Source organism: Lagenorhynchus albirostris, chromosome 3 (assembly GCF_949774975.1).
Source record: "Lagenorhynchus albirostris chromosome 3, mLagAlb1.1, whole genome shotgun sequence".
Lineage (NCBI taxonomy): Eukaryota > Metazoa > Chordata > Mammalia > Artiodactyla > Delphinidae > Lagenorhynchus > Lagenorhynchus albirostris.
In genome coordinates this window covers 26,469,635-26,493,386 of record NC_083097.1, presented here as the reverse complement: position 1 = coordinate 26,493,386, position 23,752 = coordinate 26,469,635, and the positions used below count along the sequence as shown (strand labels likewise).

At 46.2% G+C, this 23,752-nt stretch overlaps 1 protein-coding gene across 2 annotated transcripts in view; it reads left to right on the top strand.

Annotated features, from left to right (window-relative positions):
* Nucleotides 1-14,789, top strand: part of MTMR12 (myotubularin related protein 12) — a 66,020-nt gene extending 51,231 nt beyond the window's left edge. Inside the window, exons 11-16 of one of the 2 annotated variants that reach the window (XM_060146925.1) lie at nucleotides 1,198-1,276; nucleotides 3,075-3,145; nucleotides 5,350-5,522; nucleotides 7,864-8,031; nucleotides 8,845-9,045; nucleotides 11,972-14,789. In XM_060146925.1, the coding sequence (XP_060002908.1) occupies nucleotides 1,198-1,276; nucleotides 3,075-3,145; nucleotides 5,350-5,522; nucleotides 7,864-8,031; nucleotides 8,845-9,045; nucleotides 11,972-12,541 (1,262 nt within the window). In that variant the 3' untranslated portion in view covers nucleotides 12,542-14,789. The remainder of the gene's footprint in view (nucleotides 1-1,197; nucleotides 1,277-3,074; nucleotides 3,146-5,349; nucleotides 5,523-7,863; nucleotides 8,032-8,844; nucleotides 9,046-11,971) is intronic. The other variant, XM_060146926.1, reaches the window with a different exon arrangement.
* The last annotated feature ends 8,963 nt before the right edge of the window (nucleotides 14,790-23,752 follow it).

Below are 23,752 nucleotides of genomic sequence, written 5' to 3'. Positions count from 1 at the left end.
CCCAGTGGTGAGCGTTGAGCTTCTCCCTTAAAAGTTGTAGAACTTTGCAGTACCTGTATTCACCGGCTATTTTGTAAAGTGAATCATCTGTTTGTTTTCCTTAGTGGCTTATTAAATGGACTCCTCCCTCACCAAGTGGAAATATTTTATTTATTTTTTTTCCGATTGAGCATATATATATATTTTTTTTACAGTGTAAAAAACATTCAGTTAATCTGAAATGTGCAAAGTAGAAAATGAAATATGCCCATCCTAGCCACCACCACTTCCCTGCCCAGGCTGCCCAGTGTGAACAGTTCAGAACTTGAATCAGATGTAATCAAAGTCAGTCACCTGTTGATTCTCTTCACTCTTGAATGAGTGTTTATCCTCTGAGATTCGTCACACTTATAGGTAGCTTTTCCTAACTTTGACTTTTTAGCCTAGTGGTCTGATTTAGGATTTATTCATTCATTCAGTCAACATTTGTTGAATTTCCATTATACACACTAACTATGCTGGGCATTGGAGATAAAGATGAATATGACACCAAGAGAAACAAGTGTGTGCCTCTAATTAGAACACACTGTGCTGTGTGTTATAAAATAGGTTTATAAAAAGCAGGCACCTGGCGGAGAAGTAAGAAATTGCACTAGTTGATCCAGGACTGTGATTCTCCGCTTCTGTTTTCACCATCCAGTACTTTGCAGGGGTATCTGCCTTCTCAGTGATTTGAGTTTGCAGCTCTGACATGCAGTAGACTTCTGTAAAATGCAGGGCTTCTGTATCAGGTGGGTTGGGGGGATATTGTCTGGCGTGCAAGGTAAACGTGTGTGTTTAGTATTCCAGCAGAAGCTAGCTCTTCCCTCAGGCCTCCTTGGCATTAGGACGTGGCCTGTTGCATCTTCCTCTTCTAAGAGCAGCAGCCTGGATGTCGACTCTGTCTGCCTAAAGCATGTTACTCTCCTTGTTGAGTTACAGGGTGGACTGTGGCTTAGTATACAGATTGTAGGGCACTTTTTACTTGAGCAATGAAAGTCTATTTTTGACTGCCACACCATTCCAGGGGTTTACAGTTCAAAAACAATTTCAGCTGAAGGTTTGAAATGCTGGATTCTCAGCCTAGTCTGGGGCAGCGCCTCTGAACAGCACAGGTTTTACAGCAGAGGCACAGCTGCAAACAGTGCCTGACTTCTTTACTCTTTTTCCTTTTTTCAGATAATAGTACCGAATTTTGGGACACAGATATAAAATGGTTTTCCCTGCTGGAAAGTAGCAGCTGGCTTGACATAATCAGGTATTTCAAGGCGTTGTTTTGCTCATGAATTACACAGTTCTCTAAGCCAAAGTAGTAGAGCAGGACTTCCCTGGTGGCACAGTGGTTAAGAATCCACCTGCCAAATGCAGGGGACACGGGTTCGAGAAGATCCCACATGCCGCGGAGCAACTAAGCCCATGTGCCACAACTACTGAGCCTGCACTCTAGAGCCCACGAGCCACAACTACTGAAGCCCGCGCGCCTAGAGCCCGCGCTCTGCAACAAGAGAAGCCACTGCAGTGAGAAGCCCGCGCACCGCAACAAAGAGTAGCCCCCGCTCGCCGCAATTGGAGAAAGCCCACGCTCAGCAACGAAGACCCAAGGCAGCCAGAAATTTTAAAAAAGTAGTAAAGCAACCTGACAAATAATTTAACTGTTTTCTATTTCACGGTTAAATATTCTTAGATCACATATTCTGTTCAGGGCTCAGCTGGATTTTACATTCATTATTTATTATTTCTGTGCACATCTGATAAGAATTTACAGACATGCTACCTGCCCATACAGAGATCTGCTCCCTAGACTATAGACTAGGGATGGGAAGCCTACAAAAAAGGGGGCGTGGCAACCCAGCGTTCTAATTGAGCAGCAGCGCTCACCCCCAGGGAGGAATCTGGGGATTGAGAAGGGGAGGGATGCTGAGTTTCTGGGTTTGTTTTTGTTTTTGGCCGAGACCAGGGATGGAACCCACACCCTTGCAGTGAAAGTGCGGAGTCCTAACCACTAGACCTCCAGGGAATTCCCCGGATGCTGAGTTTTTACTGAATACCTTTTTAGAAGAATTCTGTATCTTATATGTCTCTTACCTATTAAATTTTTTTTTTTTTACTGTCATTAATGCCAATTAGTTATTTTTCATTTCGGAGTTAAGTAGAGATTCCGAGAAAACAGAATTTTATTCCCTTTCCTACTTCCCATTTTGAATAGCTTCTGTCTGTTGCCCTTAAGTAGAGGAGAGGGCAAAGGGAGGCGCAAAACAGAAATGATGACAGGGTGAGAGCAGGGGAGAGAACAGCTCCGAAGAGAAGACTCCTCCCTTCCACCTAGCTCGGCATCCTCTCTCACATCTGCCTGGGAGTTTGTGCAAAGGAGCCTCAGGCCTCCAAAAACTTTTTAACAAATAGGTTTTGAGGAGCCTGCTGCATGTCCTTAATTTGAATATATAATTGCAAGTATTGTGATGAATGTTATAAAATAAAAGGACCTTTCCTTCCATGGGGTGGGTAGAGGTGAGTGTCCCTAAGCCGGTGAAGAGCCCAGGGAGGCGCCACTGCTGCAGGGTTACCAGTGCAGAAGGCAGAGCTGCTGGCAGCGGCAACAGTCTCAAACGGAGCTGCGTCGAGAGAGACAAAGGGGTTTCAGGGCACACTGGGCCTTTCCAGCCACACCAACACATTTAGCCCATGACCTTGAGTTAACAAAATGGACCTGCAGCACAGCCTCCAGATGTGGGCCTTTCTGGGTCTTACTGGGACTCACCAACACACTCAGATACGAACTTGCAATAAGTATTTCTAGTTTAGGAATCACGTAGCAACATTTTTACATCCATTTTGGAAATCCCTTCTGAAAATTTTAAGTTTCTAATAAGCAGATGAGTGTCTTGCAGTATCTGAATAGCATGAATGATAATTTGTTTCTTTTTGGAGATCTTCAGCATGAAACAGTAAATGAGATAGAAAACTGAAGGTCATGTCAGATGCCTCTGAATTTCTTATTGTTCATGATACTAAGCTCAGGAACTAATATCTGTTTTTCTTGCCTCTCTCCTATGTAGACGCTGCCTGAAAAAAGCAATAGAGATTATAGAATGTCTAGAAGCGCAAAACATGAACGTTCTTCTTTTAGGTAATATATTTAAAGCACAAAGGGTGGTTTCCTTTTTCCTTTACTTGGGATTCTGTTTCTGTATATAGAGATTTATGTAAGTGGAATTGTCTTGTGGAAGGAGCGAGCTGGTGTAGAAATCCTTCCATTCTTTTTACCCTGACCTTGGAATGCTCTGCTTTGGAGTTCATTGTTACAGTTTAAAAATAAATTCTTTCACTTGGAACTCGGCAGACCTATTCGCAGCCCAAGAAGGAATTGTTTGGTATCTTTACCAAAGCTCACATTTCCTCATATTTTGAGGTTTTGTTTTGTATTAACTCAAAGTTAAAATCTTTGGATGATCGTTTTTGTATGAAGAGACCCATGGATGGTTTAATGGTTATTTTTACATCTTTGTGTCGGACAACTTCGTGCAGTTGCCACCACGATTGGTGTGGACCGCGATTCCCTTTTCTTCCGTGGACTTAACTTCCTGTACATGTGGACAGGATATACACACCCAGAATGTGTAAAAGAAGTGTAAACCTCATGCAACAAAGATTGTTGGTGGAATTGGTTAGATCTGAGCTAAAATAGTATCTGCTGTTTTGAATATTTAAAGTTTCTTATAGCCCCATGCTTTACATTAAGTAGACTGTCTCATGCTTTCATCCCCTCAGGCTTTTATCATTTTTCTGACACTCTCCATGACTGCTAGAATTTAGCTTCTGTGAGCAGACTGGAAATGTGTCCACCTGTGATTTCTGTACCTTCTGACTTAAATTTTAATACATGCACTGAGCACCTCCCATGTACAGAGCTCTATGCCTCTGCCTTCTAGAAGTTTGAGAGAGCAGGCCTAAGGGTGTTATTGAAAAAGATCTAATTAACAACGGCAGAACAGAGTACTGAGTAACTGGTGAAAAGGAGGGATAAAGATTGGGGGGCTGAGAGGTGCAAGTACCCAGGGCCAGACCGCACCAATCCCAGAGTTGCGTAAAATGAAATGGGGATCTTTAGCGGGTGAGGCTGAGCTCTCCTCACTCCCCGAAGGACTGCTGAGTTGTACCTCTGAAGTCTCATTCTCTAGCTGCTCTTCCTAGGACTCGCATGTGTACTGTTAACACCCTTCATACGCAAGAAGGAAGATTCTCTTAAAAAATGAAACTTGTTTTGGAAGGTGATAGCACAAGAAAGACAAATATAAAAATCTGCTTCTTCTGAACCCATGTGTTCCCATTGTTTAGGCTTGTTTCCTGGAGGAGAAGTAGGAGCACAGTGTAAGCGTGGCTCTGTAGTGCTTCGTGACCCGGGGTTCAGGAGGAGAGTTTAACAGTGCAAACACCTCCCTACGTAGAATTCGTTCTGAAGTTTCTCTAAACCCATGGCTACCAGCACCATTGTCCTCGTGGACATTTTAAAATAGCACCTTGAGTTGCACTTCTTGTGTAAAGTAGAAACCACAGGGCTGTAGACCTTGACTTTTAGGACCTTAAAACTAAGACAAATGCACGGATGTAGATGTATGTTTTTATTTGCTATGAGTCATTTATGGTGAACCGGGATGTGAGCAGAATTTTCATCGTGTGGTTTTGTACCGTGCACCCCAGGGGTGGGCACATGGCTTATACTTACTGTGGAGAGTTTCTCCTCTAGGCTAGGCAGAAAGAAGCGGGCCCCTCTGTGCTCCCAGACAGAAATGGAAAGAGCCGTAGAGCTGAGAATCAGAGCATTTTGGTGCAATCCAGGAATGCTACCCTTTCTCCGAAGCAGAGGTAGTGGAGGAAAGGTGGCTGAGAAGCAGTTTTGCCTTGGAACAATGAGTTCAGTGATGGAGACCCTGACACACCAGCTGGAAGGGTTTTGAACTTGGTCTGTGGAGCCCAGCGAGTGCCATGATGTATCTGATTGTGCCCTCATCGTGTAGCACATTTGGACCCCGCATTCTGACAGTGGGTTTGCCATGCTGCATTTATTCATCAGTAACCAATCCATCTTTAGTGCCAGTGTGTGCTGGAACCAGTGCCAGCCAGGCTAGAAGCTATTTGTCTCTCAATCTGAAAACACTACCGCTTTTTCCCCACTGGCCCTGGCCTTTGGAGAATTAGCGCTTGACCGTCAGTGGGAGGCGCTGGTGTTGAGGCCCCTGCTGTTACCTGTGCCTGTGCGAGCCCTCTGCAGCTCTTTAACACTTGGTACCCTCCTTCCTCTCCGCGCTGCTGCTGGGCCTCCCTCCACCCCAGAGGAGAACGCTTCCGACCTCTGCTGCCTCGTTTCCTCTCTGGTGCAAGTGATGATGGACCCCCACTGTCGAACCAGGTTCGGTTTCCAGAGCCTTGTCCAGAAGGAGTGGATCGTGGGCGGACACTGCTTCCTGGACCGCTGCAACCATCTACGTCAGAGTGACAAGGAGGAGGTGAGTGTCCCCATCACAGACCCGGCAGCCATGGGGAAGCAGAGCCCCGTCTCTTCATTCATCTGTCTTCCGACCGAGGGCTCCTGCCTGCAAAGTGCTCGCCTTTTAGGGGCTTGTCAGGAAGGCTGAGGTCAGTGCACTGCTAGATGCCTTTCAATGCTTGAAACACTATTGAAACTCTTCCCAGGGGAGAGGGGTGTTTATTAACAGGTGTGTTCAGAGTCTTCTCTTCTAAATTGTGTACCCCAGGGGGCTATTATATTTCATGGTGGAAGTAATACTGATTTGTAAAACTTAAATAAAAATGAACTCAGTGAGAGAGACTCCCACAGTTTCTGTTAATTTAGTCTTTGCAAAAAAAAAAAAAAGAACATTTAGGGTACAAGTTTCCTACAGAAAATACATAATAACGCAAAGTAAATTTTCCTTGCAGTAAACCCTTTCAAAATAAAGCACAGGGTTATGTGAATGCTATCCAGTACCAGGGCCTTCGCCATGGTAGCTGCAGGTCTGGGCCTCCGAATTCAAGCACTGGAGAGTTAGTGTTACAGTTCAGTTAGTGAAAATGAGCCCCCCAGGTTGGGGTGTACTTGTCTAGGTTACAGCGGTGCAAACTCCTTTGGCTGCATTATTAACGACTGTGGAAAGAAAAATGAAAACAGGTGAACTTTAATTAGATCACCTGCAGAGGTAACGTATGCTAGCAGGGCGACTGGTGGTTTTTCTTACCCCAGGTAATAAGCACGTCTGTCTGCGGTGCTGGACAGCTTGACACAGCGGCTGTGGAAACAGAGACGTGGCTCTTGCCCATAAGGGCTTGGTGTGTCCTGGGAGACCCAGCCCCCTCTCACTAGGCCTGCAGTTTCTTTCAGGACAGTTCTGTACTCATCCGTGTCCCATTGGGCTGAATGGACATCACCATCTTTCAGTCTTGAAAGGGACCTTGCGTTTCTGAGATACTAATTTGAAAGGTTAATGGGACTCAAATAACATGACGGGCAGAAAGAGCTGATACTGTGTGGGGAAGAGTGTGCTTTTGTATATCTCGTATAGTTTGTATATCTTGAGAAAAGGGGGACTGACAGGCACCGTGTCTAGTGGAGCAAGAGCCCGAGAGCAGATCAGGTCTGTTTACCCAGTGTTGGGAGGAGTCACCCGTACTTTGTGAGCCCATTTCCCTGACTGTACAATGAGGTCCAAACATTTTACGCTCTATTTAAGTATGCTCTTGAACATAAAATGAGGTGTGAAATAAAGTTGCCCATGTAGACCTTTCTTTTCATCTCAACACTGACATACTGGAGTTTTGATAGAAAACTGGGTGGTCTACTTTGTGATGTAATTGACACGGCACTGGACTTTGATTCAAGAGCTGGCTTCCGGGCTTCCCTGGTGGTGCAGTGGTTGAGAGTCCGCCTGCAGATGCAGGGGACACGGGTTCGTGCCCCGGTCTGGGAAGACCCCACATGCCGCGGAGCGGCTGGGCCCGTGAGCCATGGCCGCTGAGCCTGCGCTTCCGGAGCCTGTGCTCCGCAACGGGAGAGGCCGCAGCAGTGAGAGGCCCGCGTACTGCAAAAAAAAAAAAGAGCTGGCTTCCCAGCTCCCGCCTCTCAGGAGCTGTGTGTGAGACCTTGGCCAAGCTCGGGAAGGGAGAGACTGTGACGTGGCCTGTCCTGTCCACCTGACAGGGTCACTGGTGATTGGACAAGGAGTAGTTGGGGATGACAAGGCACCCTCGAAAACTCTCATCTCTGCTATTAGAGGGCTTGCCTCTGAAGCTAATAAAAGAGGCCATCGCTTAAAAAAGTGCATTTGTGAAAAATGTTAGAAACTCATTTTTGCTGCTTCTGCCTTCTCTCCCGTCCTTTTTCTCTTCTGCGCCCTCATTGTCAGGGGTGTGGAGAAGGGAGTATCCACAGTATTTGAAGTAATTGAGTAGTATTTCTTTGTAACAGAGTGCTACTAATGAGAAGAGTGGAATTCTTCTGTGGGGAACAGCATTTCATTTGTTGAGGTTCAGAGCTAGTGTTCCCTGTTACCAGGATCAGTTGCAAGTGCTCATCTGTCAGTGCTGATTGACAAGGAGATTTTTACATCATCTCAGGAATGTCTTTCACGCAGAGAGGTCCTGCCAAGTCCTGATGTTAATCCACGGGTGTGTGGTTTCAGTTGACCATATTTATCGCTGGGAATGGGATGGAGTTGAGAATGTGAATCGCCTGGAATGCGTTTCCCAGAGAATATAGTGCCCGGGAGAGGTTATTCCCCAGCTGTCGAGGTGGCTGCCCTGAACCCAGGACCGCCGGTGCCCCTCAGTCACGTGTATCTCGTTTTCACGTAGGTTCCCGTGTTCCTGCTCTTCTTAGACTGTGTCTGGCAGCTGGTGCACCAGCATCCCCCAGCGTTTGAGTTCACGGAGACGTACCTGACCGTTTTGTCAGATAGCCTGTACATACCTATCTTTAGCACCTTCTTCTTCAATTCGCCTCATCAGAAAGATACAAACATGGTAAGAGTCCCTCTTAGGAACCTGTGTATTGAAGAAGCCAGGTCTCACAGGTAGTTTGCAAGAAGATTGATGATAAAAATGATAATTTTGTAACAGTGATTATATGCTGGGCCCTGTTCTGAGTGCTTTCCGGGTATTGATATTTAATCCTCAAGCACCCTGTGGGTCTGAATTATTATTATCCCTGAGGAGCTGAGGCACTGAGACAGTGAGTAACTCGCCCCGGGTCACATGGTAAATATTGGAGCCGGGAGCAAGTGTCAGAGCCAGGAATGAAGCAGATTAAAAGTTGTCTTTGTGAATAGGTCAGATGCCTTCTCTTCCACTTGCCCGATGCCTGGAGTGACTCTGAAGAGAGCTGTGGCGGAGCAGGGAAGCTAGGCTTTCACTTTCCGTCTTAAACGTCTTTAGTCTCCCTTGAGGCCGCGCTCCCAGGGCCTTAAGTCTGCGCCATCGGTGCTCTGACCGGCCCTCTGGGGGCCTCGGGGTTTGCTGGAGCTGGCCCTCCAGTGGGATTTTACCAGGCTCCGCTCACACAGCCTCGCTGCTCACCAGCTTCGTGACCTCAGGCGGTCACTTCCATTTTCTGAGCCTCAGTTTCCCCAAAGGTGAATTGGAAAACTAGGAGTGACCTCACAAGGGTGCTGTCCTGGGAGACCGCGGCTGGCATGCGGCCCGCTGGAAGCAGCGCGTCCTGCCCCTCCCCACGCAGAGCCATTAGTGCAGTGAGCAGCCCCTGGAAGGCTGGCTCTCAGGGCAGGCGGGGCGCGCCTTCCTGGGGCCCGTCTCCAGCGCCGTGTTTGCTTTCCTCAGCCCCGCTGGAAGCGCCGTGACCTGTGCTTGTTTTGGCAGGGCCGGGAAGGCCAGGGTGCACAAAGCAAGCCTTTGAATCTCCTCACCGTGTGGGACTGGTCTGTGCAGTTCGAACCCAAAGCCCAGACGTTGCTCAAAAACCCTCTTTACGTGGAAAAGCCAAAACTGGACAAAGGCCAGCGGAAAGGAACGCATTTCAAAGTAAGATGTGCACATGTCTAACCCCCTTCGTCTGCGCAGAGATCCCCATGTCTGTAAGGATGAGAGATACACGGACACAGTCTGCAGTCGAGATCGTGACGGGCAGATTGTCAGGGCCCCTGAGAATCCTTTGCCTTCAGCAGGCCAGCGTCTGTCCTGATGAGACGTAGCCATTAGCTGAGTGTCGCCGGGGCTGCTGCGTGGAGTCGAGCATCTCGCCCCTGCCCGCGTGCGCTTGGTAGAGTAGAGGGGACGGCGATCACGGTGTGGGCTCTACTGTGCCATCTGTACCGGTTCACATCTTTAATAGCCAGGCCTCTCTTCACGCTAACAATGGTGTTTGCGACTAACGTGTTCTGTCAGGGGCCACAAAGTCTCTGGCACAACTTCCCGCATGCTGTTGGAGCTCGAAAACAGCCACAGACGCCCCGTAAGCAGACAGGCCTGGCTGTGTTCCAGTATTTACAGAAGCAGGCACCAGGCCAGATTGGGCCCGCGGGCTGTTGTTTGCAGACCTGGGCTGAAAACGACAGGCATCAAATTATTTGGGCCTCCCTTTAGATATTTGTTCCTGACCTTACTAGTTATTAACCCCGACGCTCCCTGGGTGATGCGTGATTTACATGGCATTTCCCGTTCAGTCTCCTGACCTGGACCCCCTGCCAGCCCCCCGACCCCATGAAAGGGAGAGCGGGGTGGCCAGTGGTGGCCAGTCACAAGTCGGTGCGCGTCACTGCCTTCTCCACCGCCATCCTTCTGATCCCGCCATCCCACGGGGCTCCTGGGAGCCCAGCCCGTCCTGCTGTGGGAGCTGGCTCCGTTCTAAAGGGGCTTGGGGACCCAGGTGAGCCAAAGCCAGCACTCGCAGAAGGCACAGCTGCTGGATAACTTAGAGCTGATGCTTCGCCCTTCAAGGGTCCTCAGGCCCAGGCTGGGTGTTTGCCCTCCTGGCTCAACCTCTTTCCTGTCTGTTGGGCCAGAACTGCCCTGCGCTCCAGAACAGTTTGGCCGGAGGTCAGTTTTTGTCAGCGTGCTGTGCCCCCTGGTGGCCGCACACACACTTCCCGCCTGGTCAGGATTGCAGAGCTGCTCCAGGCCCTCAGAGACTCAGAGACGGAAGGGAGGAAATAAAAGCTCCACTCGGTAAGACTAGAGTCCATTTCTCTGCCCAGGCCCCGTTGTTCTAAGTGTCCCTTCTTGTAGATGGGAGCAGAGGACCTAGGTTCCAGGAGCTGGCCAGTGGGAGAGACTTAAGCTGCAGGGTTGGGGCATCTCGGCTTGTACTAGCTAATGCAGAGCTGGCGCTGGGCCAGCGAGGACCTGTGAAGCCGTTTGGTGAGGCATCTGGGCGTCAGGCGCGGGGCCTCTTGTTGAGTGGACAGGTGACCTTGGAGTAGTTCTGTAGAGACCAAAGAGCCGTGGCCGGCCAGCACGATGCACTGCCCTGGGAATTGCCACTCGTGACCACGGGGTCCACTCAGGTGTGGGGTCCCAGCCTCAGCCCTAGGCCTTGACCAGGCTCTGGGGGCACAGTGCTGTTCACACCTGGCCTGTCTGGAACGCTCCGTTCACTTAGGGCTTCAGAGAGGGGCTTGCAAGACAAGGAGAGCTCTGTTAAGAGTCCAGGCTCTGGAGCCAGACTGTGGTCGTGAAACCACGTCTGGCACTTGGTAGCTGGGGCCTTTGCAGTTGCTTAACCTCTGTGCCTTAGTTTTCTCATCTGTAAAATGGGGGCAGTAATAGTGACTTTGAGAACTGGGTAAGTGGTTGCACGTTAAGCGCTGAGCACAGAACCCGGTAGGCAGTGAACAGTCTGTGGCTGTTAGGTTCCACCTGCTTCCCCTGATCCCTGACTCACCTGGATCACTGGAGAGAAGAGGCCGGCCCCCGACTCCTGGCCTTCGGCTCTCCTGCCCCCAGATGGAAAGTCAAAAATCCTGGTCATCTCTGACTTGGGGTATTGTGAATGGTTTTGCTTTCTACTTTGTATTTTTATTGTTGTTCTACATTCCATAATAAGGAAATATTTTTTATAAGGAAGAACCACTGGCAGGAGCATGTTAGAGAGTTAGGAGACTAGCCCCAGAATAACACTTTTATCTATTCTGATTTCAAATGGATACCTCAGGGGCAGAAGAGCTGGAGAGAAACAGCTTCTCCTCAGCTTTTTACCTTCTCCTTTGGGCACCAGGGGTCCCTCGTAACCGTCTTGACCATCTTCACAGCCCTTTCGCAGTGCATCCCCAAACGCAACACGTTGCTTTGGCTGCAGGTGGAGTTACCGACGAGGGCAAAAGTGTAAATGCTCTCACGTTTTCTACTCCGTGCAGCTCATCAGAGAGGCACATCCAGCCTGCTTAGCCAGTCCTCAGGTTTCTTTTGCTCCCGTCTGTCTCTGTCCAGAATCTTTTTGACTTAGGCTTGACCTCCCACTGGATGCCCAGTAGCCTACAAGTTAAGCCTACACATTATTTCAGTGGAGTGACAGGCTCTTCAGGTTGTCGGCAGCACTTCCTCACAGGTGGTGTTCAGACTACTGTGAAAGCGAACACTGTAAATTTCTCAACGAAGAAACATATTGCTCCTTTCAAAAATGAATAGGCCTCATCCCCAAACTCCCCTAAATCATCATCAGCCTATCTTAACTTAAGCTTGTCCTTCACAAGTACTTAACGCCCCGCACCTGGTTTCACCCATTTGTTTATACACCCAGTGTGCACCTGACACGTGCATTGTGGCATAAACAAGAAACCCCCGCCCGCCGCTGCTTTCTCTCTGCGTGTGATAGCGTTGCAATGAACTTACGTTCACGGGGCAGTTCTGATATCTCATGACTTCTGTTAAAGCAGGATTCTGCCTTGATGGGAGCAGCTGTCACCGTGCTGTCCAGCTAACCAGAGATTTTTATTTGTGTTTTCTCTCAAAGCATCAACGACAACTTTCTTTGCCACTCACCCAATCTAAATCATCTCCCAAAAGAGGATTTTTCAGGGAAGAAACAGATCATTTAATTAAAAACCTTCTGGGCAAGAGAATTAGCAAACTGATTAATTCCTCTGAGGAGCTGCAGGACAACTTCCGAGAGTTCTACGATAGCTGGCGCAGCAAGCCCCCCAACTACCACGGGCTACTGCTGCCTCACATCGAGGGGCCAGAGATCAAAGTGTGGGCCCAGCGCTACTTGCGGTGGATTCCAGAGGCCCAAATCCTGGGTGGTGGCAGAGTGGCCACCCTGAGCAAACTCTTGGAGACGATGGAGGAAGTCCAGCGCCTACAGGAGAAAATCGAGGAGAGACACCACAGCCAGGAGGCCCCCCAGGCAGAGGCCGCCTCGCTGCTGAGGACCTCGGCCCGCCTGTCCTCCTTGTTCCCTTTTGCGCTGCTGCAGCGCCATTCCTCCAAGCCAGTCCTGCCCACCAGCGGGTGGAAAGCTCTGGGAGATGAAGAGGACTTGGCCAAGCGAGAAGATGAGTTTGTGGATCTAGGGGATGTGTGACTGGGCTGCTCAGTGGAGGTAAGAGAGGCGTGTCACAGGCTGAGGCAGGAGCCAGACACGTCTGCTGTCTGCATCGGGCTGTCACGCTGAAGCTGACTGCTGGGAGGAAGCCTGGGCCTTCAGGAAAAGAGCTGGTCCTCATTTCCCTCTCCAACCCCCATGATTCTGAAAGACTATGCAATGAAAACCATAGCCCTAGTATTATTAGTGGAAAGGAGTTACTGCTTGACCCATAATACAACTGTGGCCAGTGTCCTCTGCATTAGTATCATACGGACCCGGCGGTAGCTGGCTTACTACTTAGAAGGGGCCTTGGTGAGATGTGCTTGGGCTCCATACTGTCTCCGATCTCTGCTGTGCCAGCGTGATTTCCCCAGCCGTCGGGAGCCGTGAGTGTCTCTCCAGCCCACCGCGGCTTGGAACAAGTCCAGCTTTACCTGATGTGTGTGTGGCGAGTTGAGAGATTCAAACAGAGGCGTTTAGATGTATGGCCTTCACCTCCAAACCTTAGCGTCTTTCCTTTCTGCGTCCTCTCGCCACGCGTGTCACCATCCTGACGTTTCCGAGCATCCTCAGGCTGTGTCACCTTATGTGGGACGGGGGACTGGCTCGGGGGCCGGCAGCCCCGGGTCCCCCGCCTGCTCTGTACCACTCGCCACTGCCCCTGCACGCTGCCCACCTTGGTGCACGTGGTCCCGGGATCTTGCTGCTAAACCTTTTGGGCAAACTGGGGGACTCCCTTTGGTTTGCCCAGAAGAGCTTCCACTTTTCTGGAGGCGTGCAGTGTTTGAAAGCAGTTGCTTTGCCTTTTCCTAACGGCACGCCGGGGCGTCAAGCGTCTGTGCCCGCCGTCCTCAGGACGGTTTCCCCAGATTCTGTTACCTTATAGACTGATGAGTAGGATCGCTGTTGAGCGTAGCCTTCATAGGGAAGCGGTCAAGCAGAAATATCGGAAGTGATGGTGATCACATAGTACCTCAGCGATTTAAAAAGCCATAGAAGAAACTTGACTATGCCTGGTAACCTTCCTGGATCTGCTGTCTAAATGATATATATTTTTTAAATGCAGGAAAGTACACTTTGTAAGGACCAGTTTTTTCATTCTCCATGGAACCCTGCTCAATTCCACAAAAGGAAGGGGAAAGAAATTATCTCGCATTAGAATGTTTCCTCTCGAAAGTTTGCCTTTTATATCCATTCGTTCTCCAGTGTAGATCCCAATTTGAATATTGCCTGTTTAGAAAAACTTTCAGTTGCTTAAGGGCAATAAGAAATTTTGAAACTATTGACAAAGAGGAGTTTCTCGGTTTGCACTGAATCGTCTTTTGTACACACAAGAAATTGCTTTGCAGTCCTCCCCACGCCATGACAGTGGAGATTGAGGGGAGGGTAGGATTCATGCATCTGGGGCCAAACACATGCCCAGTCTTGGTTGCCTTAAGAGTCTCACTAGTAAGGTCAGTGTTGGGCTTGCAGTGGGGATTTTAAAATGACCCTAGTTCGTTGGCTACCTTCTTGTACGTTCTGTGGGCCTTCTTAAACTAGCACTAACCTCCCTTCCCTGCCCCACTGCCTCCCAGGTACACTATGGAGCTAACTAGTTTTGTTACCATATTATAATGGGAATATTTATACAGTAGCCTCTTCAGTCTTAAGATCTTAGTAATTTTCATTCCAAAAATGCCTGGTGTGATGCTTTACACTCCATAAGGTATGGTTTAAAGGCACAAGGTCACGGCCCCTGTCATAGTGGTTGAATGTGCATTGAAATATTTTTCTATGATTTTTTTTTTTTATAAAATTACGATAGAAAAATAAGCTGTTGTAACACGTAAGGTCATGACAGTTTATGTATTTATATTTGAAATCAGATTTCTATAAAGCCGTATTTGTGTACAGGATTCTCAGTGGGTTTATATATTGTGACGTTTTTATTCAAGATTGAGATGTGGATTATGCTTACCAGTAAAAGCTGAAATGAGACCATTTACTTTGTCTGAAATGCTGCACTGTGCACGTTTGGAAATGTACATTAACTTCCTGTATGTAATATCTTGAGTTTGTTTATACCTCCAAGTTTTTACACTGAAGATAAATTAGCTTTAATTACATTCAAAACGTTTTTTAAAAAAGGGAATAAGCTGTTGGGCTAAATCTGTATAAATGTGCTTTTTATTTTCTGGATGTACAATGAGAGTTTATACTTGTATTTCACTGCATCATATCCGATTGCAGAAATTAAAGCACAATTTACAATACTGTATTTGCTGTGGTGGATATAACATGGAATAATTGCTTTCATTTAGTCAGTGTGTGTGTGTCTGTGGGTGGTCGATTGGTTGGTGGGTGGGTGGGAAACCAATAACCAAATAAAGATTTGGAATTTCAGGAGGAGATAAAATCCTGTGACGAAAAATAAAATAGGGTAGGAGCCCTACGGGGTGAGTAAAGGGAAAAGGTTTTTTTAGTCCCTGGAATTAAATATCACTGCCTCTTTGCTTTTGTGGGGATGTGTAAAATGATGATTCTGTTATTCTGTGGCTGGAAGGGATCTGAGTTCAGTTAAACCATGGAAGAGAGAAGCCTTCGCTTTTCCTCCCAGAGAGGATAAGCACGCTGGCCTGGCTCTGATGGTGTGTACGAGTAGGATTTTGTTCGTCATTCGCCAGTTTAGCGTTTACTAGATTGAGACCTGTGACTTGTGGTGGTTGGGAAGTTCCTCCCTCCTCTGCCCTTTCCTGCCCGTGGCCCTCTCCCTCTCCATAGCCCTGCTCTGCTTGCCCTTCCCCTGCTGTCGGCCAGGCCCGGCCTCCTGTGTGGCAGAGCTGACTCTGAGCCATCCCTGGAACTTTATAAGCCCTCACTGCTGCCCCACGCCCTTCGGATGTGTCCGTTCTTTGATACTTGTATTAAACTCCCAAGTATTTAGCAGTTCTGGCTCTACAGGCTCGCAGACTCCAGTCCTGTTTTCCACATTTGTTAACCAGCTCTTGGACTTGGGATGACTCGGCTGTCTCTCTCTCCGGGTTTTACTTGTTCCTTGGTTTCCAGGTGAGGGTCGGGGAGGGACCGGAGGGCAGGGGAGGGGAAGAGTGGGGCATTTTCCATCCAGTGTGAAACAGGACTGTGGGGAGAGGTGGCTCCCGTTGAGAACAGACTCCTGGCTCGCCTGCCTTCGTGTCACCTCCTGTCCTGGAAGGTGAGTCGAGGGGCAGAGGGAGCCTGGACTCCAGCCTGTTTTCCCAGCCCCTCCAATGGTTGTGGTCAACGTTGCTCAACAGGAGGAGAGGCTCCTCAGCTGTGCTTGTGCCCCCCTGGGCTCTAGAGCATTGGTGGAGCCCGCCCTGGGGCAGGACCACTGCAGGGGCAGGGCCTGTAGTGACACAGCCTTCCACGTTGACCCTTCCAGCAACCTCCCCCAAACACACATACACTCTCTCTCCCTTAAAAATATTAGATGGGGATGGGAGACGCAAGACCCTGTTTGTGCCGTGGGCTCCAGTGAAACCAGGGATCGTCCAAGGGCTTACACAGGAGAATGTTGACAACCAAGCTGGCCACTGGTAATATAAAATAAGTGGTGAAATGTCATTTATATATTGAACAGGAAAGTAATTTGTTAGAGTGATGGTTCTGTATCTTTAAAAACACAGACATCTTGGTCTCTTTTGTGGTTCAGGCCCAGGTTCTTTTAAATTCTTTTGTTTTTAAACCTCCTATTACACCGTCTGCCTTTAGCAGTTTAAGGATATGAAGTGTATAACCATGTGGAAATATACACAGTAAGCTTTTGGCTTTCTTTTAGAAGAATCCAGTTTTGCTAGCCAGTCCAGCTTTTGTTAATAGTTGTTTTTTTTCTTTTAAATTTAGATGTGCATATTAGTTTTATGGAAGGCTGTGTGGCTTTTTTGTTTTTAGTCCCAGTCATTTTCCAAATGATCATCTTCACAGATGTTGGGGCCAGGCGAATGCAGGGCTTGCTTATCGCCAGCGCTGAAAGGGCACAGCGCGTGCCATTCCTGGGCTGGGAAGGAATGCAGAGGGGCCGCATTTTCATCCCTCAGACTGACCTGAGGACCTCGGCCTGGAATGCACTGCGGTGCCTCAGGGAGAGTTGGACACAGCCCAAGCCAAACTACCTAGGATGAAAAGCAGTAGTTTTTCTGGGCTGAGGGTAGAGGTATGGGGACAGGGCTGGGCTGGGAAGGGGGCCCGAGGGCTTGTTCTGGAATGATGGTAGCATTCTACATCTTGATCAGCGTTTGGCTTGTACAGGTGTGTGCCAAAACTCGGTGAAAGTACATCTAAGCTGTGTTTCACTGTATTTAAATTGTACATTAAAAGAAAACTAGGCAAATATTGAACTCTAGTTGATGATACTGCCACCAAATTGTTTAGGGGGAAATGATCTCTTGTCTGCATTTTACTTTGAATGGCACCAACAGTAAGAGGGATTAATGGTTGGGTAGAGGGACGGACATGGCTGGATATGTGATAAAGCAAGTATTAGCAAAATGTCAGTGATGTGATCTCGAGCTGGGTGTGTGGGAGTATTCCTTAAAGTTTGCTATGTTTGGAAGTTTTTACAATAAAATATTGGAAACATTTTTAAATAAACCCTTCAAGAGTTAATTCTAAACAGATGGGGAAAAACGTGCATAGGAGTATATCAGTCTTTTATATAGGGAGAAGAGAAACCCTATCCTTATCAAACTACCTGGCCACCAGGAGGATATAATGGAACTCAGAGAAGGGACCAGAGTGTTCGTGTTCTCCCTCCCTTCCCTCCTCTGAGAATTTGACAGAGAAAGATGACTGCATCACAATTAGTGAGCAGTTAGTAGCTGCCACAGTACCTGCCCCCTTCTTCTGTTTCCATTGTCTCTGCGCCATCATTTTCTGTTGCCCGGATCATTATTCTAAACTCCATTTTCTCTGCTTTTGGTCCCTTCTCTCATGCTGCCCGTCAATCTTCCTAAAGTAGTCATGTGATTTTTTTTTGGCTTGAAAACATGTAATAGGTGCATTCATTAGAACTCTGGGTTGCAATATCTTAAGCCAAAAAGAGGGATTGTGTGTGTTTGAAGGTGTAAGTCAGAGATGCTGTTGGGTCTTGGTTCCTGAAGCCCATGTAGTCTTTTCCGAGTGTTCTTTGCTGCTTCTGCTCTGCACACCAGCTTTCTCGTCTTTCCAGTCGATGAAGTGGGATGAAACTCCCACAGTAACTCTGTTTTCAAGAGGCCAGTCAGATTGAACTGTAATCCTGGTCGTATTCCACATCCTGGGCAGAGAGTCTGGGCCAGCCAGCTGTGGGGCAGGGTCTTCCTGTGGGACTCGGGCCACTCCTACCAGCTCTGAGTGTGCTGGGCACTTGCCTTCCCAGCACAGACTGTGACAGCTACTAACTGCTCACTAATTGTGTTGCAGTCATCTTTCTCTGTCAAATTCTCAAATTTTGTCACATTAGGAATGTCACAATTCTTTTTTTTTTTTAATTTTATTCATTTTTATACAGCAAGTCCTTATTAGTTATCCATTTTATACATATTAGGGTATACATGTCAATCCCAATCTCCCAATTCATCCCACCCCCACCCCCACCCCACCACCACCACTTTCCCCCCTTGGTGTCCATATGTTCTCTACATCTGTGTTTCTATTTCTGCCTTGCAAACCAGTTCATCTGTACCATTTTTCTAGGTTCCAAATATATGCATTAATACACGATATTTGTTTTTCTCTTCCTGACTTACTTCACTCTATGACAGCCTCTAGGTCCATCCACGTCTCTACAAATGACCCAATTTCGTTCCTTTTTATGGCTGAGTAATATTCATTGTATATATATACCACATCTTTATCCATTCATCTGTCGATAGGCATTTAGGTTGCTTCCATGACCTAACTATTATAAATAGAGCTGCGATGAACATGTGGTACATGTGTCTTTTTGAATTATGGTTTTCTCTGGGTATATGCCCAGTAGTGGGATTGCTGGGTCATATGGTAATTCCGTTTTTAGTTTTTTAAGGAACCTCCCTACTCTTCTCCATATTGGCTGTATCAATGTACTTTCCCACCAACAGTGCAAGAGGGTTCCCTTTTCTCCACACCCTCTCCAGCATTTGTTGTTTATAGATTTTCTGATGATGCCCATTCTTACTGGTGTGAGGTGATACCTCACTGTAGTTTTGATTTGCATTTCTCTTACTAATTAGTGATGTTGAGCAGCTTTTCATGTGCTTCTTGCCCATCTGTATGTCTTCTTCAGAGAAATATCTATTTAGGTCTTCTGCCTATTTTTGGATTGGGTTGTTTGTCTTTTTAATATTGACCTGCATGAGCTGTTTATATATTTTGGAGATTAATCCTTTGTCTGTTGATTTGTTTGCAGATACTTTCTCCCATTGTGAGGGTTGTCTTTTCTTCCTGTTTGTAGTTTCCTTTGCTTTGCAAAAGCTTTTAAGTTTCATTAGGTCCCATTTATTTATTTTTGTTTTTATTTCCAGTACTCTGGGAGGTGGGTCAAAAAAGATCTTGCTGTGATTTAGGTCAAAGAGTGTTCTTCCTATGTTTGCCTCTGAGAGTTTTATAGTGTCTGGTCCTACATTTAGGTCTCTAATACATTTTGAATTTATTTTTGTGTATGGTGTTAGGATGTGTTCTAATTTCATTCTTTTACATATAGCTCTCCAGTTTTCCCAGCACCACTTATTGAAGAGACTGTCTTTTCTCCATTGTATACCCTTGCCTCCTTTGTCACAGATTAGTTGACCATAGGTGCGTGGGTTTATCTCTGGGCTTTCTGTCCTGTTCCATTGATCTATATTTCTGTTTTTGTTCCAGTACCATATTGTCTTGATTTCTGTAGCTTTGTAGTATAGTCTGAAGTCAGGGAGTCTGATTCCTCCAGCTCCAAAACTATGTTGAATAATAGTGGCGACAGTGGACATCCTTGTCTTGTTCTTGATCTTAGAGGAAATGCTTTCAGTTTTTCACCGTTGAGAATGATGTTTGCTGTGGGTTTGTCGTATATGGCCTTTATTATGTTTAGGTAGATTCCCTCTATGCCCACTTTCTGGAGAGTTTTTATCATAAATGGGTGTTGAATTTTGTCAAAAGCTTTTTCTGCATCTATTGAGATGATCATATGGTTTTTATTCTCCAATTTGTTAATATGGTGTATCACATTGATTGATTTGCATATACTGAAGAATCCTTGCATCCCTGGAAAAATCCCCCTTGTTCACGGTGTATGATCCTTTTAATGTGTTGTTGGATTCTGTTTGCTACTACTTTGTTGAGGACCTTTGCATCTATATTCATTAGTGATATTGGTTTGTAATTTTCTTTTTTTGTAGTATCTTTGTCTGGTTTTGGTATCAGGGTGATGGTGGCCTCATAGAATGAGTTCGGGAGTGTTCCTTCTTCTGCAATTTTTTGGAAGAGTTTGAGAAGGGTGGGTGTTAGCTCTTCTCTAAATGTTTGATAGAATTCACCTGTGAAGCCATCTGGTCCTGGACTTTTGTTTGTTGGAAGATTTTTAATCACAGTTTTAATTTCATTACTTGTGATTGGTCTGTTCATATTTTCTATTTCTTCCTGGTTCAGTCTTGGAAGGTTATACCTTTCTAAGAGTTTGTCCATTTCTTCCAGGTTGTCCATTTTATTGGCATAGAGTTGCTTTTAGTAGTCTCTTATGATGCTTTGTATTTCTGCTGAGTCCGTTGTAACTTCTCTGTTTTCATTTCTAATTTTATTGATTTGAGTCCTCTCCCTTTGTTTTCTTGATGAGTCTGGCTAATGGTTTATCAATTTTGTTTATCTTCTCAAAGAACCAGCTTTTAGTTTTATTGATCTTTGCTATTGTTTTCTTTGTTTTTTATTTCATTTATTTCTGCTCTGATCTTTATGATTTCTTTCCTTCTACTAACTTCGGGTTTTGTTTGTTCTTCTTTCTCTAGTTCCTTTAGGTGTAACGTTAGATTGTTTATTTGAGATTTTTCTTGTTTCTTGAGGTAGGCTTGTATTGCTATAAACTTCCCTCTTAGAACTGCTTTTGCTGCATCCCAAAGGTTTTGGATCATCATGTTTTCATTGTCATTTGTCTCCAGGTATTTTTTGATTTCCTCTTTGATTTCTTCAGTGATCTCTTGGTTATGTAGTAACATATTGTTTAGCCTACATGTGTTTGTGTTGTTGTTTTTTTTTTCCCCAGTAGTTAATTTCTAATCTCATAACGTTGTGGTCAGAAAAGATGCTTGATATGATTTCAGTTTTCTTAAATTTACCGTGGCTTGATTTGTGACCCAAGATGTGATCTATCACGGAGAACGTTCCATGTGCACTTGAGAAGAAAGTGTAATCTGCTGTTTTGCATGGAATGTTCTATAAATATCAATTAAATCTATCTGGTCTATTGAGTCATTTAAAGCTTGTGTTTCCTTATAAATTTTTTTTCTGGATGATCTGTCCATTGGTGTAAGTGAGGTGTTCAAGTCCCCCAGTATTACTGTGTTTCTGTCGATTTCCTCTCTTATAGCTGTTAGCAGTTGCCTTATGTATTGAGGTGCTCCTATGTTGGGTGCATATATATTTACAATTGTTATATCTTCTTCTTGGATTGATCCCTGATCATTATGTAGTGTTCTTCCTTGTCTCTTGTAACATTCTTTCTTTTAAAGTATATTTTATGTGATATAAGTATTGCTACTCCAGCTTTCTTTTGATTTCCATTCGCATGGAATATCTTTTTCCATCTCCTCACTTTCAGTCTGTATGTGTCCCTAGGTCTGAAGTGGGTCTCTTGTAGACAGCATATATATGGGTCTTGTTTTTGTATCCATTCAGCAAGCCTGTGTCTTTTGGTTGGAGCATTTAATGCATTCACGTTTAAGGTAATTATCGATATGAATGTTCCTATTACCATTTTCTTAATTGTTATGGGTTTGTTTTTGTAGGTCCTTTTCTTCTCTTGTGTTTCCCACTTAGAGAAGTTCCTTTAGCATTTGTTGTAGAGCTGGTTTGGTGGTGCTGAATTCTTTTAGCTTTTTCTTGTCTGTAAAGCTTTTGCTTTCTCTGTTGAATCTGAATGAGATCCTTGCTGGGTAGAGTAGTCTTGGTTGTAGGTTCTTCCCTTTCATCACTTTAAATACATCATGCCACTCCCTTCTGGCTTGTAGAGTTTCTGATGAGAAGTCAGCTGTTAACCTTATGGGAGTTCCCTTGTATGTTATTTGTCGTTTTTCCCTTGTTGCTTCCAATAATTTTTCTTTGTCTTTAATTTTTGTCAGTTTGATTACTGTGTGTCTTGGCATGTTTCTCCTTGGGTTTATCCTGCCTGGGACTCTCTGCACTTCCTGGACTTGGGTGGCTATTTCCTTTCCCATGTTAGGGAAATTTTCAACTATAATCTCTTCAAATATTTTCTCAGGTCCTTTCTCTCTCTTCTCCTTCTGGGACCACTATAATGCGAATGTTGTTTTGTTTGTTGTTGTCCCAGAGGCCTCTTAGGCTGTCTTCATTTCTTTTCATTCTTTTTTTTTTATTCTGTTCTGCACCAGTGAATTCCACCATTCTGTCTTCCAGATCACTTATACATTCTTCTGCCTCAGTTATTCTGCTATTGATTCCTTCTAGTATATTTTTCATTTCAGTTATTGTATTGTTCATCTCTGTTTGTTTGTTCTTTAATTCTTTTAGACGTTTGTTCTTTAATTCTTCTATGTCTTTGTTAAACACTTCTTGCATCTTCTCGATCTTTGTCTCCATTCTTTTTCCGAGGTCCTGGATCACCTTCACTATCATTATTCTGAATTCTTTTTCTGGAAGGTTGCCTATCTCCACTTCATTTAGTTGTTTTACTGGGGTTTTATCTTGTTCCTTCGTCTGGTAAAAAGTCCTCTGCCTTTTCATCTTGTCTATCTTCCTGTGAATGTGGTTTTTCTTCCAGAGGCTGCAGGATTGTAGTTCTTGCTCCTGCTGTCTGCCGTCTGGTGGATGAGGCTATCTAAGAGGCTTGTGCAGGCTTCCTGATGGGAGGAACTGGTGGTGGGTAGAGCTGGGTGTTGCTCCGGTGGGCAGAGCTCAGTAAAACTTTAATCCACTTGTCTGCTGATGGGTGGGGCTGGGTTCCCTCCCTGTTGGTTGTTTGGCCTGAGGCGACCCAGCACTGGAGCCTACCCGGGTCTTTGGTGTGGCTACTGGTGGACTCTGGGAGGGCTCACACCAAGGAGTACTTCCCAGAACTTCTGTTGTCAGTGTCCTTGTCCCTGTGGTGAGCCACAGCCCCCCCCTGCCTCTGCAGGAGACCCTCCAACACTATCAGGTAGGTCTGGTTCAGTCTCCTATGGGGTCACTGCTCCTTCCCCTGGGTCCCAATGCACACACTACTTCGTGTGTGCCCTCCAAGAGTGGAGTCTCTGTTTCCCCCAGTCCTGCCAAAGTCCTGCAATCAAATCCCGCTAGCCAAGGTCTGATTCTGTAGGAATTCCTCCTTCTGTTGCCAGACCCTCAGGTTGGGAAGCCTGACGTGGCTCAGAACCTTCACTCCAGTGGGTGGCTTCTGTGGTATAATTGTTCTCCAGTTTGTGAGTCACCCACCCAGCAGTTATAGGATTAGATTTTATTGTGATTGCGCCCCTCCTACCGTCTCATTGTGGCTATTCCTTTGTCTCTGGATGTGGGGTATCTTTTTTGGTGAGTTCCAGTGTCTTCCTGTTGATTGTTCAGCAGTTAGTTGTGATTCCGGTGCTCTTGCAAGAGGGAGTGAGAGCACATCCTTCTACTCCACCATCTTGAACCAGTCTCCGGGAATGTCACATTTCTATATTTCTCTAAATTAGCTGGCACTGCCCCTCATTGGGGGCTGCAAAATGTGATGGTTAAGGGGCCGGCCTCTCTAGAGCCAGACTGCCTGAGTCTGAACCCCTGATTTGCAACTTACGAACTGAGGGACTTGGGTGAGGGAGTTACTGTCCCTCCCTCTCAGTTTCCTCATCTGTAAAATGGCAACATTCATAGAACCCACCTTATTGGAGTGTTGGAGGGTTAAAGATGAGTTCCTTTTGAATGTCTATCACATAGTAGATGGTCAGTAAATGTTAGCTGTTATTGTGTGGTCATTGAAATACTTTATGTAAACAGAGGGGTGTGTGTGTGTGTGTGTGTGTGTGTGTGTGTGTGTGTGTGTGTGTGTGTGTGTGTGTGTGT